This window comes from Cannabis sativa, chromosome 2, assembly GCF_029168945.1.
Source record: "Cannabis sativa cultivar Pink pepper isolate KNU-18-1 chromosome 2, ASM2916894v1, whole genome shotgun sequence".
In the NCBI taxonomy this organism is placed as follows: domain Eukaryota; kingdom Viridiplantae; phylum Streptophyta; class Magnoliopsida; order Rosales; family Cannabaceae; genus Cannabis; species Cannabis sativa.
The window spans coordinates 23209737-23235128 of record NC_083602.1 but is presented as its reverse complement, the minus strand read 5'-3'; the positions used below and the strand labels follow the sequence as shown (position 1 = coordinate 23235128).

At 38.8% G+C, this 25392-nt stretch overlaps 1 protein-coding gene across 2 annotated transcripts; it reads left to right on the top strand.

Moving 5' to 3' along the window:
* The first annotated feature begins 8306 nt into the window (after positions 1 to 8306).
* LOC115720628 (uncharacterized) lies at positions 8307 to 13871 on the top strand. Of its 2 annotated transcripts, XM_030649792.2 has the most exons (15): positions 8307 to 8841; positions 9646 to 9768; positions 9899 to 9958; positions 10041 to 10136; positions 10247 to 10330; positions 10422 to 10540; positions 10632 to 10733; positions 11383 to 11499; positions 11932 to 12000; positions 12190 to 12256; positions 12560 to 12613; positions 12732 to 12827; positions 13108 to 13167; positions 13250 to 13294; positions 13445 to 13871. In XM_030649792.2, exons 1-15 carry the CDS (start codon positions 8824 to 8826, stop codon positions 13538 to 13540), a joined length of 1206 nt encoding a protein of 401 aa, XP_030505652.2. In that variant the 5' UTR covers positions 8307 to 8823; the 3' UTR covers positions 13541 to 13871. The 2 variants fall into 2 exon arrangements, with proteins under 2 accessions (XP_030505652.2, XP_060966290.1); XM_061110307.1 differs by lacking the exons at positions 13108 to 13167; positions 13250 to 13294 and having other exon boundaries at positions 8461 to 8841.
* Positions 13872 to 25392: the final 11521 nt, after the last annotated feature.

Genomic DNA, 25392 nt, shown 5'->3' with positions numbered 1-25392 from the left:
TAGTACACACTTGCCCGGGACCCTTTCTGCTTAGAGCATCGGCCACAACATTGGCCTTCCCGGGGTGATACAGTATTTCGCAATCGTAGTCTTTAACTAACTCCAACCACCTTCTCTGCCTCATATTCAAATCTTTCTGGGTGAAAAAGTATTTAAGACTCTTATGATCAGTATAAATCTCACACTTTTCACCGTAAAGATAATGTCGCCAAATCTTTAAAGCAAAAACCACAGCAGCGAGCTCTAAATCATGAGTTGGGTAACGCTGCTCATAATCCTTCAGTTGACGAGAGGCATAGGCTATGACTCTGTCAGCTTGCATCAGAACACATCCCAGACCCTGTCTGGATGCATCACAATAAACAACGAATTTCTCTTGATCTGATGGCAAAGCTAACACCGGAGCTGTTATCAAACGCTGCTTCAATTCCTGAAAGCTTGATTCACACTTATCTGACCACACAAATCTCTGATTTTTCTTGGTCAATTCGGTTAGGGGCATAGAAAGTTTAGAAAATCCTTCGACGAAACGTCGGTAATACCCTGCTAACCCGAGAAAACTTCGAACTTCTGTCACAGACTTAGGCCTCGGCCAATTCTTCACTGATTCTATCTTGTTTGGATCGACCATAATTCCATTTTTCCCAACAATATGACCCAGAAAGGACACCTCGGACAACCAGAATTCACACTTTTTGAACTTGGCATACAGCTTGTGATCCCTAAGTCGCTGTAACACCATTCGAAGATGATGCTCGTGCTCCTCTTCTGACTGAGACTATACAAGAATGTCATCGATAAACACTATAACGCAGTTATCGAGGAAATCCTTGAACACCCTATTCATGAGATCCATAAAGGCCGCAGGAGCATTAGTCAATCCGAATGACATTACCAGAAACTCACAGTGCCCATATCTGGTTCTAAAAGCAGTCTTCGGTATGTCCTCCTCCCGAATTCTGAGTTGATGATAACCAGACCGTAAATCAATCTTCAAAAACAGTGTCTTTCCCTGAAGCTGATCGAACAAATCATCGATCCTGGGCAACAGGTACTTGTTCTTAATCGTCAGCTTGTTTAGTTCCCGATAATCAATACACATTCTGAGGGAACCATCTTTCTTTTTCACAAAAAGAACCGGAGCACCCCAGGGCGATACACTGGGTCGAATATGTTGGAAGTTATTTTACCAGGAACTTAGATCTACTCACAAGTATGTTGATTTAACAACCTAAATATGAACTTCTAAAACGATATGAAATTAAACACATAAGAGTATCAGAAATCTTACAGTGATTGCAGCGGAATATATGTCTCCTCCCACTCAGATCTCTAACCCTTGATTCCTTTCTGTAGCAGAGTATAATCAAGATCTGAGCCCGAAAGTCCTTCTTTGTTGTTTCTGAATTCTACACAGCGTTCCTCACTATAATTGAGGTATTACTTGATGTGTGTGGGCACTACTCTAGCACTCATACATTTCGAAACAGTGAAGGTATAGAGAGAGAGAGGGTGGCGGCTCAGAGAGAATTTTCTGAGAGAAAATTCTTTCAGAATAATGCTGTGAAAAGCTTGTACAGTTGTTTTAAACTCTGAAGCCTTTGCCTTCTATTTATAGAAGACCACCAAGGGCTATGATTGACATTTTGAACTGAGAAAATCAAAGGGAAAAGGAAGGTAAAGGGGCCGGCCTAGGCAATGTGGAAACAAGGCTTGCCTCTTTTCCAACTTTCCTTTTCCCACACTTGATAATTTCCTTTTTTGTGAAAAATTGCCAATTCCATTGTTCAACCATATTAATGATAAATCTAATTATTTAATAATTAAAAATAATTATCAAATAATATATTATCATTTATTTTATTAATAATGAAACTAATTAAAGTTTCCTAATTAATAAATATGCCCTTCAAAATCTCTATTTACTGTTTTGCCCTTAATAAGTGCTAAATTCTCAAACTGACAAGTCTATCTTGAGAATTTTTAATTGATTAATTAAAATCAATTAAATGAGTCCTACAAGTAATATCATCTCAACTAGTGAGGGGACCATGGGTCTATATATCCAAGCTTCCAATAAGCAGATCTAAAATTTACCACTTAAATTCACTGACTTATTAATTCTTCGTTGAATCCACACATAGAACTCAGAATTGCACTCTCAGTATATAGAATGCTCTATATGTTCCACCATATAGACACATTATTAGTTATCCATTGTTATAATCCTAATGTGATCAATGATCCTCTATATGGATGATCTACACGTAAAGGGACTTAAATTACCGTAACACCCTACAATGTATTTTATCCTTAAAACACTTAACCCTGTATAAATGATATTTCAACTAAGTGAAATGAGTACTCAATCATTTATCTCGTTTGGTTAAGCTCGAAGGAAATCACCCTTTGCTTACTATTCGCCAGATAGAAGCTATAGATTCCATATTTATGTTAGCGCTCCCACTCAATCGCACTACCGTGTTCCCAAAATGTATGTATTGCCCAGACTAAAGTTCTAGGCTTAACTAACAAATCAAAGAACACGAATAACACTCTTGAAATTAAGCCTAACCATATCAGGATTTAGATCATGTGATCTAGGATCAACTTATGATATTGAATTGAATAGATGTTTACGGTAAGTTTCAAAATCTAATTCAAAGTTCAATATCGGTCCATTCTAATGCATACTCCATGCATCCAACCTGAGCTTTACTTTAACCTATGTTCTGGAAAGAACATAACATTTCTCCAAATGTAAGTAAACTCTGTTGTAGATTGTCATATCAGTGAAACCCAGTGTTCTGATAAATCTAGGAATACTTTATTCACATAGTCATGTTTATTTTCCACTGTGTTGACAACACAATAAACATGTTCAAGTATGTGAAAAGGGTTTGGATGAATTTATAAATCAAATAGACAAGCAATTGATTAAGTGAACCAAAACATACACAAGTGAATGAAAAATTACTTCTGTTACTTTATTGATATAGAATAATCTGGATTACATTGAAACAGAGTTTTATTTAGGGCATAAAACCCAACAGAATAAACCCAATATCAAGCATCCCCTGAAGTTGTAACTTAAGCTCCTTGAGTTCTGCTGGAGCCATCCTATATGGAGCTTTAGAAACAGGTTCGACTCCAGGTGCCAAATCAATTACAAAGTCAATCTCTCGCTGTGGCGGCAATCCCGGCAACTCCTCGGGAAACACATCAAGAAAATCTTTCACCACCCGGACTACCTCAGGCCCAAATGTTTCAGGTCTGCTGGAATCAAATACCACCGCTAGAAATCCTACACAACCATCGCATAGTAAATCTCTAGCCCTTAGCACAGAAATAACCGGGATCCGAGACCCCTGAACTGACCCAACATAAATAAATGGATCTTCACCTTCCGGCTGAAAAGTCACCATTTTACGCCTACAATCTATACTGGCCGAATACTTGGATAGAAAATCCATTCCCAGTATAATATCAAACTCAGTTAATTTCAATTCTATGAGGTCAGTACTCAATTCCCTATCTTCGATCCTAATCGGCATAGACCTAATGCGCCTATTAGAGATAACCAATTCCCCGCTAGGCATTAGGGTTCCAAACCCTCTTTCTAAAATATCACAAGGCCTACCCAAAAGATCAATCACTCTTGTAGCCACATATGAACGTGTAGCTCCCGAGTCAAATAATACTGTAAATAACAAGTTGTTGACGGGAAGCTGACCTGTCACAACAGAAGGACTGGCTGCAGCATCAGCTTGGGTAATGGCAAACACACGAGCAGGAACCGGTTTCACCTCAGCTTTCGGCTCCTCTTTCTTTGCATGGGGGCAATCTTTCTTGAAATGCCCCACCATGCCACACAGGAAGCATGTCTTCCGGTTACACTCTCCCGGATGATGTTTCTTGCACCTTGGACACTCAGGATAAGAGTAACCCTGGCGTCCTCCTCTGCCTTGGTTCCCACGGAACCGCTTGCTTTGCCCCGAGCCACCAGAAGCTGGAACAACTTTTCTTTTCTGCTCAGTGGTGGAGTCACCACCATCCCTACCATAAACAGGAGTAGGAACAGTGGGGGTTCCACCGACACTCGGAGTCACCCGGGGCTCCTGAAGAAATTTTACTGCACCCTCGGCTCTCAAAGCCTTCTCAACCATATCTGCATACGTGGTTGCTTCAGTAGTGGTAATAACCAGATCATGCCGGATCTTTGCACTCAAACCCGCTAAATATTTTTCTTTCTTACTGAAGTCAGTGGGCACAATTCCTGCTGCCAACTTAGCCAACCGATCAAACTTCGTTGTGTACTCAGTGACTGACATTCCCTCAGTCTGAACTAGATCAGTGAACTCTTTCCGCTTTGCACTGCGGACCGCTTCGTTGTAATACTTGGAGTTAAATAACTCCTTAAATTCTTCCCAGGTCATCAGCGTGACGTCCCGAGTGAGGGTTATCAACTCCCACCACACGAGAGCATCTTCCTGAAACTGGAAAGTGGCGCAGGTCACCCGGTCATTTCCAACCACTCCCATAAAATTAAGGATGCGTTCAATCATTGAAAGCCACTGCTCGACCTTCATTACATCAGGGCCTCCCAGAAACACTGGAGGTGCCTGTTTTCGAAATCTTTCGTACAACGGTTCCATACGGTTGCCAACAACAGGTTGTTCTGCTGGCACCGCAGGAACTGCAACAGCCTGAACCACTTGAGGAGGCACGGCAGGAGGACCCTGCTGCCTCAACCTTTGGATCTCTTCATCTTGCTGGCGGATTCTATCTTGCATCTCAGCAAATCTTTGCTCCCAATCAGGAGGAGCTTGAGGTGGATTTACAGGGCGACCACCCCCGAGCTCCCGCCACGGCCACGGCCGCGACCACGAGGATTTTGAGGATTCCCCTGACCGCCTCCGGTCTCAACCATGCCACCTTGACTTCTTGTATTTCGCGGGGCATCCATTTAATAGGACTTAGCCTGCGAATCCATAAGCCAGGCAGGTTAGACAACGATCAAAATTAACACCGCTCTTAATAACTTAAAGGCAACACACTTTCTTCTTCTTTTTTTTTTTTTAAAGAAATATATTTAATTTAAATCTAATATGCTTCCTAACATGCTTTCACATCACACTTATTTAAAATACTAAACAAGTACGGGCTTACTGAACCATGAACCGAGCTTTCTCTGATGAAGATTGTACATGTCATAGCCAGCTTCGGTAGACAAACCTGGCGGCTTTGATACCAAAATTGTAACGCCCTAATGCTAAGGCCCGCTACAGTGCTTTTTCAATTATTGTGCAATCTTTGCTAATTAAAGAAATTTCTCGAAAAAAAACGTGTCAAATTAAAACTTTTGCTTTAAATATAAAACTTTGTAATATAATATAATATTTACAAATCCCGGGATCCCGATTTCAAACTTTTAAAAAATTTACTGATTCAACTTTACATTTCAAAATATATAACTTCCAGGTCGCACAACGACTTTCAAAATATAACTCCCAGATGTCCCGAGACCGAACACTCCAGGTCGCGCCGCTTGACATGTACAATCTCACCCGAGCTCAGGTTCATTCCTGTTCAGCCTTCGCCTTTCCTTTACCTACACATGGAAGCAAAAACTGTGAGTCAACAGACTCAGTAAGAAATGCATATAACATACCATATAATTTCCGACCTGTAAATAGGCGCCCATACACCTATTTACAGAGCTTAACATATGAGTATGAACGTTCAATACCAGGGTACAACCACTATACCACATACACATCGTACCTCACTGTACGAGTGTTGGTAGGGTTTATCCCGATCACTGAGTAACCCTGAGTGATGTACCACACACCTTAGCATTTTCCCATGCTTGTGTTGGTATCACTGTATCGTACTCACAGTCACAACAATCACTATACCAATGCACTCTATAACTTATTCATACAAGTGTTGGTAGTGTTTAACATAATTAAAGCATGCATATATAAACACATATACACACATTCAGATAATCACATCATACATTATACACAGTTCTTACCTGTTTTCCGAATTCAAGTGTCTTTGCCGCCCAGCACTCGAACGGAATTCACGTGCTAGATGGATGCCCTAATCACAATAATAGTAATACAGATGAGTGACTCGCTAAATCACTTTCCGGGACTTTAAACTTGAAACTAAAAGTTACCCTATCGATAAACCTCATGGCAATACCCTAAATATCTCAAAATTGGCCAAAACTAGAGTTTTAGAATTTCCCCCAACAGGCAGACCGGTTCCCAACCGGCATCACGGTTCTGGGTCACCAACCGGTCGACCGGTTGGTATTGACCTCCCAGAACCGGAATTCCGGTTCTACTGCTGGGAACCAAAAAAACATCCCCCTTAATTCAAATCAATCCCAAACCTTACCAAACTCTCCAGTATACCTATACAATGCATAAACAATGATTTCCAGGCAGTAATTCTCAGAATAAACCATCACAACTCAAGTTGCCATTAATGAACAAAGCTTTGCACTTAAAACTTAAACTTGTATAAAACCAACAACACACTGTAAAACCAGCTACTAGGAGTTAAAATCAACTCAAAAGAACCCCAAAATTCGAACCCTAAACCTACCTAAACCTAACAGCCACTATATCACAAATTCATTAATTCAAACTAACATAAAACTTGAAAATTCACATATTCAAGGATTCTAGGGTTTACCTTAGTTTGATTCTCCTTGAAATCTTGGTAGAAATCACAAATTTCACCAAGAAATCCCTTGGTTCCTAGCTGGTTCGAAGAGAGAGAGATGAAGGAAAGAGAGCTTTCTTGATTTTTTTGGTATTTTTTTTTAATTTCTTGATTTTTCTTCAAATGAGACAAAAGGATTTTTAATTAATCCTTTGCTGAAAACTAGCTTGCAAGGTGTCATTTACTAAGGGCAGCCACCTACCCCTCACCCAATAAAAATGACTAAAAGGCCCTTAAGGTTAAAACTTGGTTAATTCTAAAGCTAGGGGTAAAATGGTCAATTCCATAACCCCGCTCAATCCCGATAAAATATTTTCTCTAAAATATTTCCCACTATGAAATAAGGTTCTAAACTTACCCATGTGATCAATCTAGCCATCCATCGCATTTTCCGTTGTCGCCGAACAAAAATTACAAAAATATCATATTACACATATAAGCTAGATAATACCCCTAGAGTTTAATAAAATCTCCAGAATTGAGAAATTATAACTCTAATATTTATTTCTAAATATTGGGGTCCACAATTAAATTAATTCACAAATAATAATAAAATAATAAAAATTAGTGCTAATTGCCTTTTCTAATCCACATTACTAGAGCGGTGATTACAGAACTACAGATAGGTTTGCTAATAATTTGACATCCTAACTTAAAAATACAGCTAAAAATAGTATATAGGTGGTCGATACAGGTGCTGGTGGGGGTCGATATCGGTGCCGGTGGTCGTGCGGTGCCATCGGTGGTGGTGGGTCGGTGGTCGTCGGAGGTGAAGGCTGTGGCGTCGTGGGATGTGGGTGTAGGCTGTGGCGTCGTTCAGCGAGAGGGAGAGAGAGTAGTTTTGAGTTTTTAATTTTAGTTTTTGAAATGGGAGGGGTATTTGTGGGATATTAGTAATGTGGTCATATATGACCAATTTTAATAACTATGTATTTAGGAAAAAATATTTAGGGAATTGTAAGCATGGAATTTCAAATTTCCCAAATAAAATGCTAATTAGGCTAATAGAAAATTAAGTATTCTGTTTTGGTTTTGCTTTTCCCTTTTTCTTTCCGTTATTTTCCCTTTTTTATTTTGCAGATTCTTAATTTCCCGGCGTGCAAGGAAAGAAAAGAATCCAACTTTATACTTGTTTAAAAATCATAATCAAAATATTATGCACATTTTGCTTTCTTTTTTCTTTGTTTATTTCTGGCTACTTATCAATTGTTGGGGAAAAAAAATCACAATATCAGACACCACGATTGTTAGCTTGTACATATCTTATAATCATCTAAGACAATAGTTCCTTTCAGAAAAAAATAAATAAATAAAAATAGTATGACGTTGTTGTATGAATTTGTTACACAAACTGTTTAAAAAATCATCATAGCTGAAAGTCACAGTCATATCCAAAATAATAATAGAAAAAAGAGATAGCACCAAGAATCTATTATTTGAAATAAATAAAAAAGTCAAGAATGTATACGAATAGTTTTATTTCTTTTTTAATTATTATTATAGTGAATGATAAAAAAAATGAAAATAGAATAAAACACCAAACCGTGGCGTGAACAAGACGAGACGACTAGAATAAAAACAAACTAATAAATCTTTGTAAGAGATATTTTAATCAAAAGAAAAGAGATGGCTCCTTTATTCTTCCCATAATTATTATTAATTTATAATTACAATTAATATGAATATTAATATTAATATAGAGATTTAGTCTTGTACTGACTCGTAGTAGAAAAAATGGAGTTAAGATAGGCCTAACTCAAACCCAAAACCCGCACCTGTTTAATTTACCCGTCTTACTCGCTCTGCCTCTCTCTCCTTCTCTCTCTCTCTCTCTCTTTACAATTATATATCTTCTTTTCTCTCTCTCTGCAACTCCATCTGTTCCACGTTTTCTTTTTTTCTTTCTTTTGAATATATTATACATAATTGTGATGATTGATATGTGCCCAGTAACGTAATCCTCGACCATTGGTGAAAATGCTTCAAAGAACACGTTTTTGGGTTGTGTTGGGCATATATTGATTATAATAGTAATAGTAATTGTTGTTCGGTGTTGGGGTCTTGGCAGTTTCAGATAATCAAATGAAGTCTCCTGATTTTGTAAGTACCCATCTTCATCTTTCTTCTGTCTTTTTTCCAATTTTACTCTTTTTTTGTTTTTTGTTTTTTCTTTGGTAGTTAAAGTTTAGATTTTTAATAACCGAACATCACCAAACAAATGATATCTATACGTATAAATTATATTGTTGGGTTTCAGATATGTCGTTTCTCTGCCTTTTGTAACAAGAATTTATGTAAAATCAGTTCCTAAATCCCATAAATATATTTATATATTTGTATACATAGATAGATATGTTTTGCATGTGTTTGCTTCATTGGTTAAGTACACTAATTTCGATGCTGCTAATAAATCCTAATTTACTTTCTTGGTTTCAGTGAGTCCAGCACATTATGACTTTTAACAGACAAAACCAATCAGCTTAAGTTGTGATAAAGTATTTTTCTTTTTGCTGTAATTGTACACAAAGGCTTAGGTTATTTCTTCAAATTGTTTTTGAGTTTTCATTGATCGGCATTACATTAAAGCTATATATACTCATCAATAAGAAAGTGTACTCTTTTATTTTCATTCACGCATAAGTTTCCTTACCCATTTGAACATAATTATTCTTTGCATAATTTGAACAATTTGTGTTCTCATAAAGAGCAAGCAATATATTGTCCCTCTCCTGAATCTTTGCATTTCCTCTTATTAATTTCAATTATTGGTTATTGAATCTTTTTTGTCAGTACCCATAAGAATTTTTTACAGAATTAGTACTTTTGGGGTTGCAAGATAACACTGAAAAGTTCTGTTTATGTAGTTAAATTTGGCTTTTGGTTTATTCTTTCTCCTCTTCTCAGGTATCTTTACTTGCTGATTCACACAGTAGGAGGTCTTGCTTTTGTAGCCTTGTTCCTGCAACTTCTTTGCTATGTCTAGTTTTTTTATTAGGGAATGCTTTTATAGCACCAATCTACAAAGAGGTATTTATTTCTTCTATTCATCTTTTTGTACTTTTTTTTTTATGTAAATATAAGATCAAACTTTCTTAGAATCTGGTCTATAGTTAAGTCCCTCAAACTTTGTAATGACTCTTTTGATACTTCTGTGTAGAAATTATCAATATGGGGAATGACTGATACTCTACATAATCTTAACTTCAACAAATGCAAGGTGTGTTTTCTTCCATACAACATAAATTATTAATGTACATAAATATTGGGACGTTGTTATTCACATTTGTTTGTCCCTTTAGAACCAATGTAGACCTAATGGGAGTGAGGCATTACCCGAAGGTATTGTATCCAAGACTTCAAACTTGGAAATGCGGCCTTTGTGGGGTTTTCCAAAGGTATGATTTTAGATGACTTATTCTAGTCCATTGATTGCTTTAAGTATGAGAATTCTAAATCTGTTTTCAAGGCTTCTTGTCAATACTGATTTGCATCCTTTTTCAACCAGAAAAATGAAAGTGCTAAGGTTAACTTATTTGCTGTGGCTGTTGGCATAAAACAAAAGGATTTAATCAATAAAATGGTTAAAAAGGTAAGAAGCAAATTTTTGCTCTCTAAAATTAACGAGTTATACTTTCTGTATCCAAGTGAATGATTCCTCCTGTTTACACATTGTTTTGCAGTTTCTATCCAATAATTTTGCTGTAATGCTCTTCCATTATGATGGTAAACTTGATGAATGGAAGAGTTATGAATGGTGTGACCATGTGTTACATGTATCTGCAATCAATCAAACAAAATGGTACTTCTCTCAACTTTTAGTCTAACCTTATTAAAATGGAAGCTGCAGTTTTCAAACCTGATTTATCGTGTGATGATGCCATTGATGCTAGGTGGTTCGCCAAACGTTTCTTACATCCTGATATAGTGGCTGAATATGGCTACATTTTCCTTTGGGATGAGGACCTTGGAGTAGAAAGTTTCAGTCCTCAAAGGTATGTCATGTCACCTCATGTTTATGCATTTGTGTTTTTGTATTTCCTATTATGAATGCTCTATATCACGTACCATATTCAGATTATGAGGGTTGCATATCTTTTATCTTAAAAACTCACTCTTTTATCACATGTTAGCTAGCACCCGAAGTTCAGACATAAAATTTCCTTAAACCCTTTTTCTTTAAATCCATTCTTTAGACCTTGTTTGTATTAAATTAGTTGCATTAAGGATTGAAAAATAACACCTTAGTTGATATTTCTTTTAAGGGTAAATACCATTTTGGACCCTCTGTTTTACAAAAGTTACCAATTGGACCCTGTGTTTTGTTAAATGATAAAATGGACCCTGTATTTTCTAAAATAGTACAAATAGGACCCTGAATTGATTTTTTTTGTCAAAATAAAGTTTAATTATAATCCGATCTAAAAGTGCTATGACAAAACTGTTTACATTTTTTGTATCTGTTCGTATTAAGCATTGTCTTCAAGTTGGTTGTATTAAAAAAAAAAGTTGTCAAAAATTAAGCTCATATTTTAGAAAATACAGGGTCCATTTTGTCATTTAACAAAACACAGGGTCCAATCTGTAACTTTTGCAAAACACAGGGTCCAAAATGGTATTTACCCTTCTTTTAAAATCTTTTAGGTATATATCTATTGTTCAAAGTGAAGGGCTTGAGATATCACAGCCTGCACTTGATCCAGCCAAATCAGTAGAGCTGCATCATCAAATTACTGCACGGGGGAGGAAGATAGTCCACAGGTATTAGTAACAATTCCATATTATCAGCGTGGCAAGTTGTAGATTTCGTAACTTTTAGCTACATTTGAAGAAGTATGGCACAACGTAATGTTGTCCTTCTTATGATAAACAAAAACAGATCACAAGGACACCATCTTTGAAAACATGATTAGTTTTAGACAATAAAATTTATGTGAAGAAAAGTATGAAAAAGTTCACAGGGATTTTGGTTTTACCTTCATATGTATTGTCAGATAATTGCTATTTACTGTGTACAAGGAATTATTCAAGATTCAAGTAGCAGAGAGTGACTATTTTTTTTCTTTTAAGCTTAAAATCATTTCTAGGTGCGGTTATTTAATGCCACCATTTGACCAATTAAGAGAAATGCCTGTGTGTAGTTTATTTCTCTAGTATGAAGGCTTACTTATTTTTCACTGTTTGTGTCTGCAGAAGAATTTACAAGCATGGTGAAAGTGGGAAAGGTTGTGATGGCAGCAGTACAGCTCCTCCATGCACTGGGTAAATTTTCAGCTTTCAGACTTAATAGTACTACACCATAATAGTGTTATCTTGCTAACCAAGATAGGAATTTTTTTTTTCTTTCCTGAAATAACTTTAGTGGATCCTCTTTGTACATTTTGTAAAAGTATTGCTGCTATAATATAAGTTCATTTACACCATAATATGAAATGAAGATTTTTGTTGCAGATGGATTGAAATGATGGCCCCTGTTTTTTCAAGAGCTGCTTGGCGTTGTGTATGGTATATGATCCAAGTGAGTTCTTTTCTGTTTTAAGAATGAAATGAATCACCTGACAGGGGTAGCTCAAACGCTCAGGCGTGTGGTTCGCTCCCAGGTCGGATGTTTGACTCCCTCCTGGGTACTAACATAGCATTTATTATAGTGTCCTCTTTTATGCTCCCAAAATAGTGTAGGATTAGAGAGAGTGACTAATTTCAAAACAAAAGAAAAACAATGACATGTCATGAATCAACTCTTCTTATGTAAAATCAGTAAAATAAATGAATCGTGAATGTTAATTTTGACTTAATGACCTTCTTGTTTGATTATTTGCAGAATGACTTGATTCATGCTTGGGGTCTAGATATGCAGCTTGGTTACTGTGCACAGGCATGTTTTTTCTGATATATTATTTTTATCTTAAATGGTTGCATTACTTTGACCTTCTCATTGATCATTTTGGCTAGACCATGTTGATTAAGTATTCTTTATCTTTCTTTCTTGACAGGGTGATCGAACCAATAATGTTGGTGTTGTTGATGCTGAATACATAATTCATTATGGTCGCCCTACACTGGGAGGTGGAGGTGGTGATGGAAATAAGGTTAGAAATATGATCATACTCTCTATTCTTATTGGGACACACTCCATCTTCTCTTGAGCTTTATGTTTAACTTTTCACTTGGTAATTTTGACTATTTTTTATACATGAAATTCCCATCTTACGTTAAGCACAATAATCATATACATAGATAAAAATCTAAACTCTTTTCAAACATAAAATGTCTGATGTCATTTATGATGGTATCTTATCAACCATGTAAACCTCTCATGTTTTGTCATGTGCATAATCCAAAAATAACTGCCAACATATTCCGATGCAGACAAGTTTTTCAGCGAAAGGCCACACTGTTAAAACAAAAAATATTTCAAGCACAGAGAAGGTTTCGATCTCTACACTACATCTTCACTGTATTTTCACTGTCAATTGGACCTAAAACCCCTTAATCTTTTTCTTTTTTGTAGGCACCATCCCATTCTCATTCCCATTTTAAGGGCCCCAGAGTGGATGTAAGTTTTGACTTATGAGTTACATTCTTCTTTTGAAACTTCCCAAACAAGAACAATATAAACTTATTATGATTCAATGAGGCAATTTGATTGGAGATTGATATCTTATGTTAGATCAACTTAAGAAATTGTTTTGTGTAATATGTGTAGGTGAGAAGGCAATCATACATAGAATTGGATATTTTCAAGAAAAGATGGGAAAAGGCTGTTCAAGAGGATAAATGTTGGGTTGATCCTTACAAATGAACACAGAGGAGAAATCCCATACATTCTAAATTTTTCTGCCACTTTACAGCAAAATATTGCATAAAGGGAGGTATGAGCAATGAGCACAAGGTATTGATGATGGTTAATGCTTATAGGAGTAACACAATTTTATGTTGTCATTCTTTTCTTTTAAAAAAAAAATAATAAAAAAAGAAAAGAAAAAAGTTAAAATTAAAAATAATCTTGTAAATGTGTTATTTTTATTTTCTTACGTAAATAGTATATAGATAGATGTTTGTGCGCAAGAAAAGTAGGAAATTATTTTGTGCCTTCAGAGCAATAATAAATTTTTACTTGTTGAGTTTCTAAAGTTAGATATCACAATAAAGTTTCATAAAATGATCTTATTAAGCCTTTAGTTTGAGTGATTTCATATAGGAATTACTTTTTTTCTTCTTCTTCTTATTAAAGATCCAGCTGTCAGTGGGATTGTGGGGACAAGCACATCCACTCTAGATGAACCCCATTATGTTTATATTTAATTATAGAGTAATGTTTGTGGCACACTTAAAACACTTAAACAGTGACCTGTAATAATCTTAACTACACAACTAAAAGTAATGTGATCCACACCAAAATATTTATGGTGAAAATTAAATATACGTCATTACTAATGTTATAACTTATAAAGTTGTCATTACTAGTTAGAATTTACTTTTCATTATTGCAAATTGTGGGGTATTTTTATATGTACTCTAGTTGGACGGACGAAAAGATTGTTTTTGCTGTTGAAAAGATATGTTGAATTGTATGTTTTGAAACTGAAAAAAAAAAACAGAACTGAAAGATCATAAGAGTGAATAAAAGTAGAGGGATGGATGATGATATTCAGCCAAAAAACATAAAAATTACTAGTAATGTATTATTCAATGATTAAGAATTTGAGGGTCACAGCCCATTTTCACTTGTTTCGAGGTACAAACAACACAACACAAGAGTGGAGATATTGGACAATCCCAACTTTAGGTTAAAAAGGGCTTTACAACTGGTTCACACTTTTGAGTATTGACACCAAAGTCAAACAGTCAAATACTCCATATGTGTTTTATTTTGAAATGAGGCCACCATTGTGGGTCCGATTGCCATACTCATTGTCCTTATTATTTCTCACCCTGAATAAAAGATGGGAAATATGATATGAGATATACAAATTGTTGACAAAAGATTCAAAAGTCAATGTCTCTTCCATAATTTTAATTGTACACAACAGTCACTTTTTTTTGTTTGTTGATAAATGAGTAGTAACAGTAACAAAAAATTCTCCAAATCGAATTCATATTGACACACTTTTGCTTCTTTTTTAAAATAATCCAAATACAGTTCATACGGCAAGCTCTTGTTTACAAGACTAATTTCTATTGGAACACAATCTACCAATAGGGATACTTCAAGTGACTGTATAACTCTTTGATGTTTGATACTGCTCTTCGATAATGACAATTGATCCTTTGGTACATGCCTTATAATGTTGAAGTCGGGTAAAAATACAATAATAAATTTAAAACCCCAACCTTGGTTACTGTTTGGGAGGAAAAATGGATGGATCAATAAAAAGCCCACAATGATTTAGATAAAAAAGACCCATATAAAGGGAGAAGAAATGACAAGAATGAAAAGATAAGCTAGGATGCTATTTTGGGTCCAATTGAGAAACAATTTAGGTATGCTAACTTGAAGTAGGACCCACCAAGGGCAACTGAGACAAATACTCGCTTTGGGTGACCGAGTCGAGACTCGCCCAATAGGGGCCCACTAAAGAAGGAAGAGGAAGAGAGGAAACAACCTACTTCAAATGACTGAGTGAGTATGCATGGGACAAGTTGAGATAAGACCATCTCGAATTGGATTAGGATGACAACATACCTAGCCCAGAGGGGGAAGTTCTTGCTAGATCTGAGTCAAGATAAATCTTACATCGTGTTTACCCTAAAAGGTGATCAACCGATAGCGAAATCGACATGCCCGATGCTTGTCATGTGTGTGCACAAATTTAGAATAAGAAATAATAGACAATGAGATTTGTTATAGAGATTTGACCCCCTTGTGATAGCTAATAATGACCTACTCTCTTTTAGTTGTATTATACTGAGAGAATCACTATCCAGATCGGTATAGGTGGGATCTGCTATAGAGCCCTTTAAGATTACAATGTATGGATCAAAGTCTGGCAGACTCGAGTGCTCGGCATCCTAGAGTGTTGTACAGCCCTATGCTAGGGCGTGTGAAAGAGTGAGGGAGAGATAGAGAGAGTTGACACTTAGAGAATATGAGGTTTCTAGCATATAGGAGGCTTAAGCAACTTACGTTTTCAGCTATAGGTTAAGGCCTTTATATAGGAGGCCTAAATCAAAGGTTTACAACTTAAATTCCTTGAAAATAGGATAGTTAGCTAGATATTTACATAAGACCAAAATGCCCCTGTATTCTAGATACGTCTCAGCATATATGTTGGGCTTTTGGGTCCCAATTCGTAGCCCAATTATGATGCCCACGTGTAAGTGTGTCATGTGGGACCCACTGAGCAATCCTTGGCCGGCCATGGCCTTGTGCTAGCCAGGTTGGCCAGCCATGAAGCTATTCCTGGCTTGACCGGTCATAGGACCGGCTAGGGGTGGCTAGCTAGCTCCCACGAGCGAGTTGGATTGTCACTTGATCCTCGTTTGAGTGCTGGGGTCTTCATTGGTTTGGATGCTGAATTGGCCTTTCTTTTAGTGAGTTGTACTACCACGTGGCACAGGTTTCGTCCACGTAAGTATGCCACGTCAAGAGGACAAAAATTTTGATAATATTTGCCCCCAAGTCCTTGTGCAGATGTCTGTACGGATAGAAACTTTACCAACAAAATTTATGTTGTCATGACTACGATTACTTTTGAGTAAAGTGCATGTTGAAGCATTTTGTCTTGATTGTTTGGTCTTGGTGTAATAAAAAATAACTCTTTTATGTGCCTTTATGGGGAGTTGGTGAAGTAAGTGAGAAAAAGGGGGGCCCACGTGTACATAAGTAAGTTTTGGGGGAAAACCCTTTTTTTCACTTTTATTTTTCACTTTTACTTTCTCTCACTAGAATTTTGCTCTTGAAAAAAGCTGTAAAGCCCGCTTAGTTAATTTGGAAATTAGCAGTTGTTTATGTTAATTATGAAATTATTTATAGCTATTTAAATAATTTATTACTGTTATTTATGGAATTCAGAAATGCATGATTATGTTATCAGTAGTTTTTATATTTCGCATTTCCGGTGCCCGGTATTTTGGAACTCGGCGTTTGGCTCAGTAGAAATCACAACTTAGTATGTTAGTAGTTTGGGGACGGGTTGTAGACATTGGGAATGTCGGGAATGGCCGGGAATTTAGAATTTCCCAAAAATACCCCTTTAGTATGATTTATGTGATTTTATGGTGGAGGGGCAAAATGGTCTTTTTGCCCCATTAGTGTTTTGTCTTTTGTGGCTTTATGAAATGGAAAAAATAAATGTTATTTGTGTATTTTATTGGCTGAAGTAAATGAGTTAAGTGGCTTTAGTTTATTTTCCAATTTTTACAAATTATGCTAAGTGTAAAAAAGAAAGAAAATTTCAAAAGAAACTCTCTCAAGCCTCTCTCTTTTCGGCCATCTTTGAGCAGCAAGGAGGAGGAGTTTTTCTTGGTGATTCAATCATTCTTGTGTAGATTTTGTGATCCTTAGTAGCTTGTAAGTGGTTCTCAACCTTTCTTTGTGTTCTTGATGTTTTTGATATGAAAATGGTAGGTTGCATGTTAGATTGTATGGCTGTTTGTTGCTGTGCTTAATTGTTGTTTGCAGTAGCTTAATTAGGTTTTAAATGGATGGATTATATAGGTTTTAATGCATGCTAGTGGTGTTGTTTAAAACTTTGAATTTCCTATGCAAAATATGTGATTTTTGAAAGAAATGGTTCATTTTGTTTCTGTGAAATTGCTGGGTGTTCTTGTTAGTTTTCAGAGGTGATATTATGCTTATTTGAGTAGAATTAACTAGGTTTGGATGCATGTTAGGTGGATTTGCTCAAGCTTGAGTTTGGAACTCAAAGCTTGAGCTCCAATGGTGATTTTTGTATATGTGTTTTCTGGGTGGTTTTGATGCCTTGGATTTGTTCTAGGGATAGTTTAGAACAGGTCTGGAAAGTTTGGGACCAATTGGGGTTGAATTGGTCGAGTTATGAGAATTTTAGTTGGCTGCCTGCGAGGAACCGGAATTCCAGTTGTGCATCCGAAATTCCGGATGAGGGTTCAGAAATTCCCAGAACCGGAATTCCGGTTGGGCAACCGGTCTGCCGGTTGGGGAATTTTTCCGAACCCTAGTTTTCCTCGTTTTTAGATTTTTAGGGGTATTGCCATGCTTTTTATCGATAGGGAAACTTTTAGTTCTTAGTTTTAGTCCCCGGGAAGTGATTTAGCGTGTCACTTATAGCGTTGTGATTTTTATGGTTTAGGAGCCAGTAATTCGCCGCTCAGCTTCAGTTCCAGTCAGGTTGACCGGCACACCTGAAATCGGAATCCAGGTAAGATTAGTATAACAGTATGCATATGTAGATTACATGTTTAGCGTGCATGTAGGAAGCCTGCTAGATTACATTAGTTATGTATTTAGGCTTCGAACCATCCAACCCTGTCACGTCGGTACAGGCTGGAGTATGACCAGCAGCCGGAGTATGACCGGTTCGACCGATCAGGCTGACACTTGGTTGGTGGTTCAGTGCTATTGACCTATCCCGTCGGTACAGGCTAGAGTATGACCAGCAGCCGGAGTATGACCGGTTCGACCGATCAGGAGGATATTTGTCAATAGTACCGTCCCCTGAACGTTCAAAACTCAGTACCATGTTGGACATGGCAGTAGTGGCTCAGTACCATGTTGGACATGGCAGTAGCGGGACTCAGTATCGTGTTGGACACGGCAGTTAGTATTATGTATGATATTATTATGCTTTTCTTACTGAGTCTGTCGACTCACAGTTTATGTTCATGTGTAGGTAAAGGCAAGGCTATAGCTGATGGACCGTGAGCGAGCTTATGAGATTGTACATGTCGGGGCGGTTAGGCCTAGAGCGTACGATCCTCGGGACAGCAAGGCTGAATTTTTGTAACTGTGGTTAGACGACTTTTATTTTGATGTAATAGTTAAACAGTGAAACTTTTTGTAAATATTTTTATAATCGGGATCCCGAGTCTTTTGTAATATGTTTTACAAGTTTAATCAAAAAGCAAAATTTTAATTAATCACGTTTTTCCATAAACCTCGTAGATTAGCAACGAGCTGCACAGTGCGTTTAAAAATCACGTAATATGCCTAAGATAGTTAGGGTGTTACAAAAGCCCTCATTCTCTCTAAGTGGATGAAACTCTAGGCTTCAATCTCCTCGGGATTTTATGTTATTTCAACAATCCAAACTTCTTGTCTTCATCTTCGTCAGAATCTAGTTTCATGTTAGCTTTCTATTTCCTCTCTTTGACTTGATTGAATAAATTTGATATGAATGCGTGAACATTATTTCTTGTTTTGAACATGCATTGATTCTTACATTAGATTGTAATCTATTTGGTGTTTTGATTCGCATGATAGCCTTAGGATGAACAATGCGTGATTTTTAGATGAAAAAGAACTAAATCTGACCTTTGTTGTGATTCTTGGCTCTTTGAGTCACGAAGAACACGAAGAACATACAGAACATGTTTGAGTTCTTGAAATTCACGTGTTTTGATCCATGCACATGTTGGTCGGCCAAGGAGGCTTTGTTTGAAGCTTGGCCAGCCATGGATGGCTTCCATGGGGTTTGGCTAGCCATGGGGACTGTGTCCCAAGGCTGGCCGGCCTATGCGTGGAACTAGGGTTCCTGGCCGACCTTTAAGCTATGTCTTGGGGTCTGGTCGACCTCTAGGACATGGAACCCTAGCTGGCCAAGTCCTAAGCTCTAAGCGAGCAGTCAGTTTTCTCCCTCTTTGGACCGCGGTTAGAGTCTTGTGGCGACATTGGAGGCATATACAACTGTGACCTTATGTGTGGTATCTATTGGAAACTCTGTATAAGGCTAGATAATGAGTCCATTATAGTTAATTATGCAACTTAGGACTTACTGTGTGTCTTGGTAATTGCACCTAAGACGATACTTGGTCGTTGGTCAGCCTTGTACCCTTCATTTTTCTTAGAAGATGTCGTTGAGTGTAGTTGACTTGAATATATACTTGTAGCTTTGTCAGGTTGCTCGCCTCCGCTTATTTATTCCATCTAGGTAGGGATCGGTGTTGAGTTGGGGAGGTGGCAGTTGTGTAGGTCTTCTACTCTCCTCGTACTGATGGTAAGGACAAAGAAAACTTTGCGTAGGGCTCCTCCGTACGATCCAGATGTGGCCATGGTAGCCACAAGGGTTCGAATCATATTGGGTGAAGAGACTGCTCAGCCTCCTGTCAAGGCTGAGCCAGATGTGGACTCGGAGACTAGCAACTCCGATGTGGAATCCGAGCTGGAAGAGGTTACTCCAGTGAAGGGGAGGAGATATAGGACATGCTCTATCCTCCCTAACCGTCCATTGGGCCATTTTGATGCCTTAGGCAATCCGCTGAATGATCTTAGCGCGCCTTCAGTAATAGGACTAGATCATGTCCTAGAACAATCTCCCGTACCGAAGATATTGTATTCAAAGCCACATAAGACAAGGTGGGTTTCGCCAGCTTTTGTTTTTTCTAGTGAGGCCTTTGACAAGGTCATTGCCAGTGGCCTTGTTGGGGGTGTTCGTTGTGAGATTCCACACAAGAACTGTAGGGCGCACAGACCCCTACCGGTTGGCTGTCATGGTCAGGGTGCTACATAGAACATAGGGCAGTGTTGTTGCTTCATCATTACTTCCTAGACGTTGCTGCCTACTTCGAGATGTGCCCAACTCAGCTCATGCCGAAGAGCATTAAATATTTGTCAGCGATGTTTGTGCTGTACAGGGAGCTTGGTTGGCTTCCGTCTACTCCTTATGAGATTGGATACTTTTTTGAGTTGAAGTCTAGACCGAAGCAGAGCACGTCCAACTATTTTTATTTCAGCCAGCTTGGTCACCAACGGCTAGGTGACACCAATTGCAAGCCCATGTCAAAAGTGGGCAAGTATGCCAAAAAATACTTTATGGCACAAGGCCTTCATGGAATTTTGCATCACGAGTTTCAGTTGGTGCTGCTCTTCAAATGTTTTATCCCTACTTTGGAGATAAGGGATAGAGTGAATCATATCCTTTCTTTGTCGGCTAAACAGAGAAATATTATTCGGTTGACGAGTGTGGTCAACTTCTGGATGCATGGCTTGTATCCCCTGCTCCTGAAGTTGTAAGAGTGCCAGGTATTGGTGTGGCCTGCCGTACAGATTGAAAAGGTCCTAACTTGGATGATGAAGAAGAACCTTTGTCTCATATTATACAGAATCTAGAGAGGAGAGAGAGGGCTCTCTGTAGGCGCCTGTCCCATGGGGGTCAAGTTGGTGATGCTTCTCTTCGCATTGGGCCTAAAGGCCAAGTTTCTGATAGACCTACATGCCCTGCACCCACAAGTAGGGGCAAGGGCAAAGATGTAGCTATGAACTCTGATAGATTTTTTTTCTGACGACAATGGTATTTGATAGTTTATAACGCCATTCCTTTGTTCTTGTGTTGAATATTTATGAATGCATTATGACTTTGCTACTTTCTTTTCACAAGCATGTCTTCCAGATGAGAGGTCTTCCAGGTGGGCCTTTTGACGAGCCCACCGGTCGAGTGAGCGCTAAGGTGGCTAGGACCTCTCGCGGTGTAGATGCTAGGGGCCATCACTATCTCCTCTTCCACCTGCGTCTGCCCCGTTGGACAGCCTATAGTTCAGCCTGCCAGCCAAGGTACCAGGAGGCCCAGTAGAAGGGTAGGGTTAGCTGCTGGTAAGAAGGCTGTTGAGTCAGCCACTCGGCGCATAGAGAGGGCCATCCCTTTCTTGGATGATGCATTGCAAGAGTTGGGTGATGGTGTGCCTTACATGTTGTACTCTGCCAGTCTTTAGGATCTTTCTCTAGTGAGTTGCACTTCCAGCTTTGTTCATCATTTTGGCGTTGTATAAGCTGGCCGACCATGGTGTTGTTTGCATGTGGCTGGCCGGCCTTGGGCATCCATATAGGATTCTGCCCGGCTGGCCGGCCATGGTAGTCCAAGGAAAGGACTGGGTGGCCCAAAGTAATTGTTGGATACTGACATTATTTTTGTTTGTTTTTAGTCCTTAATGAAGCTGAGTTTAGCTCGTGATAGCTCTAGAGGGTCTTTAGATGCTTTCCAAGAGCATGTAAAGGTCTTGGAGGCATCTGTTGCCGCGAAGGATAAAGCTAATGTCGAGTTAGAGGTCTTTCTAGCAGAGAAATAGAGAATGGTCTCGGGAATGGAGACTATGCTGAATGCCAGGAACACCAAGAATATCAACCATGTTGCTCTCATCTTTAGATTGCGAACAGATCTTGAGAAGCACAAGAAGAAGTTAAGGAAGCTCTTAAGGGCCAACAGGCCATTAAGGAGTATTACCTTGATTTTCCTCTGAACTTACTTATGAGTTCCGCCTGCACAACCCCAAAGCCGAGTTGTCATACATGGGTAGTCCGACCTTCGTGGAGAAAACACTAGCTCGTGAGAGGGAATTATTTGAGAACTAGATGGAGATGGAGATGGATCAGACTGCAGCTTATCAAGAGGGGTCATCATCAGGTACCCATGAAGAGGTGTTGGCTGACCCACCAGTGGAGGAGGTGGCCGACCAGGATGTTGCCCACCAGGCCGGCCAGCATAGTGGTGATGGGGCTGGCCTAGACTCTATAGATCTCAACTTGGTAGCTCTAGATTCAGCTCCTACTGCCTCTGCACACATGTAGATTGAATTTTTATTAGTACTCAACATTATGTTTGTATAGTATAGACTTAAGTTTTCATGTTATGTGTAGCCTGTGGCTGTTTTAAGGCATGTTGCTTCTTAGCTTAGGAGCATTAATCACTTTAATTGCGTTCCATGTGGCCTCTGGCCTTTTTGAAACTGTATGTCCTATGTGGCCAGGAGCCTTTTTAGAATACTATTTTCATGTCTATGTGGCCTGAGGCCTTTTAGAATATTATTTTATTTTCATCCCAAGGATCTTCATGTTCGTATCTTTTGCCATGAGCCCTCTATTTTTGAACACTACTAGTATTTGATCCTGGTTCTTTTTTTATCATGGATTGTGTGACCGACCAGGCGGTCTTTAATCCTGCTTATCTTCTTAGGGCCTTGACAAGTAAGGGTCTGAATTTACTTTGCCAAGCCAAAGTATGCCTGCACGACTTAGAGGCGGGTTTTGTAGCTTATACTAAGAGTTAAAATTTCTCTGTATAAGTTCTTTGTGCTAGTTCGATGCATTGTATAGTATGGGTGCCCCCAAGTGACCATGGAGACAAGTCTCTTGGTCACTTTCTATTCACCAAGTTTCACAGACTTTGCTTGGGTGCTGCCCTGCGAGGGTACCATAGTACGCATGTAAAACTAATAGAATAACTTTGAAAAGTTAATCTATGAGCAAGTGGTTCATATACACAATAAATATATAAACATGCAATTATTCATTGATTGGTCTTTGTTCCTGTGCAACTTACATAAATTGAATCTACAGGTGGCTACCCCTGCTCACCTATAAAAATAGAGGCTACTGTTGAAGAACAGTAGGAGATCACACCTAAGGAGGGCCGTGGGTGCTAGCGCTTGTTGTACTCTATTTTTGAGTAGATAGATTTGCTACACTAGGGTTGAGTTTTGTAAGTTGGTCATTGGCAGTAATCGCGGAGGTGCTCTCCATTCCAATATCTTGGTAGGAGAATGAGCTCCATGTTTTTGTTGTACCTTCTTAGCTTGTAGGCTCCCTTACTAGTTATTTCTATAACTTGATAAGGGCCTTCCCAGTTAAGTCTAAACACTCCTGTTGCTGAGTCTTCAGTGTTTAAAAACACTCTTTGGAGCACCATGTCACCTATGAAGAATTTTTTTCTCTTGACGTGTTTGTTGAAGTGCCTTGCTACCTTATATTGGTAGGCCTGCAACTTTAGGTGTGCTTGTTCTCTTCTTTCTTCCACTTCGTCAAGGGACTCTTCCAACAGGGTGCTGTTTGATTAGTGATCATAGGTTGTTCTTCTGTAAGATGGTGGCACTAGCTCTACAGGCAACATCGCCTCATAGCCATAAGCTAGAGCAAATGGAGTTTGCCTAGTGGTCATCTTCACACTTGTCCTATGCGATCATAGGACCTCTGGGAGCAGTTTAGGCTAGTTGCCTATTGCTTCCTCAAGGTGCTTCTTCAGGGTGTCCTTCAAGGTTTTGTTGACAGCTTCTACCTGCCCATTTTCTTGTGGATGGGCCATGACAGTGAAGCTCTTGATGATGCCATGTTTGTTGCAGAAATTAGTGAACATGTCACTGTCAAACTATTTGCCGTTGTCTGACACAATCTTTTGAGGAAGGCCAAACCGATAGATAATGTTCTTGACAACAAAGTCAAGGACCTTCTTGGAGGTGATTATCACCAGGGGTTCAACTTTTGCCATTTGGTGAAGTAGTCTACTGCGACGACAGCAAACTGTACCCTCCTTTTCCCTTTGGGAGTTGACCAATTAGGTCAATCCCCCATACCGTGAAGGGCCAAGGAGACAGCATCATCGTGAGCTCATTGGGTGGAGCTCTTGGTATCTTCGAGAATGTCTAGCACTTGTCACATCTTCTAACATATCCACTGAGTCTTCGATCATTGTTTGCAAAAAATACCCCTATCGGAGTATCTTTTTGGACAAGATTTGCCCCCGACATAATTTCTGCAAATGCCTTCGTGCAGCTCTATCAGAAGCCATTTAGCTTTGGCTTTGGTGACACACCTTGAGAGAGGTATAGAGAAACTCTACCTGTACATTATCTCGTCTAGGTTCAGGTACCTAGCATCTTTTCTTCTTAGTTTGCTTTCCTCGTTTTTGTCTTCTGGCAAGGCTTTGGTTTGGAGGTAAGCTGCAATAGGTGTCATCCATGTTGGTATGTCATCTAGCATGTCGATCTCTTCTGGGATGACAATGTTGGGTTCTTCTAGGAACTGGATGGGAACCAGGTTTACTTTGTCAGCTATGGTACTGCTAACTAGGCAGGCACGTGCATCTACTGTTGCATTCTATTCTTTGGGGATCTACTTGATTGTGTAGCCTTTCAACCAACTTAACAAGTCTTTGATTTTGCTCAAGTAGGCCACCATTTTGTCACCTCGAGCAGTGTATTCACCTAGGATTTGATTCACAACTAGTTGAGAATCGCTGAATATGTCTAGGTGGTCAGCCCACACTTCATGTGCCAGCTTGAGGCTAGGTATTAGATCTTCGTACTGAGCCTCATTATTTGAGGCTTTGAAGCTGAATTTGATTGCTTCGTACAGTTGTTGCCCCTAGGTGTTGTAAGGGAAATACCTACATTGGACAGTTGGTCAGTGCAACTTCCATGAACATGGAGTTTCCATGTTAGATCTTCAGAATTTTGTTGCTGCTCTTGCTCTCACTTCTTCTATAGCTCTTACTGTTCTCCTGAGTCTTGAGAGACCTCAAGAGTTGAGTTGGTGGATTTAGCCATGAAGTCTGCAAGGGCTTGACCCTTTATGGCTGTTCTTGGCTAGTATGTGATCTCGAATTGGCCAAGCTCTATGGCCCATTTGAGTAGTCAGTCTGATGCTTTAGGTTTCTACAAAACCTGTCATAGTGGTTGATCGGTGTACACCTTTATGGGGTGTGCTTGGAAGTAGGGCCTCAGCTTTTTGGAGGCCAAAGCAAGTTGTAG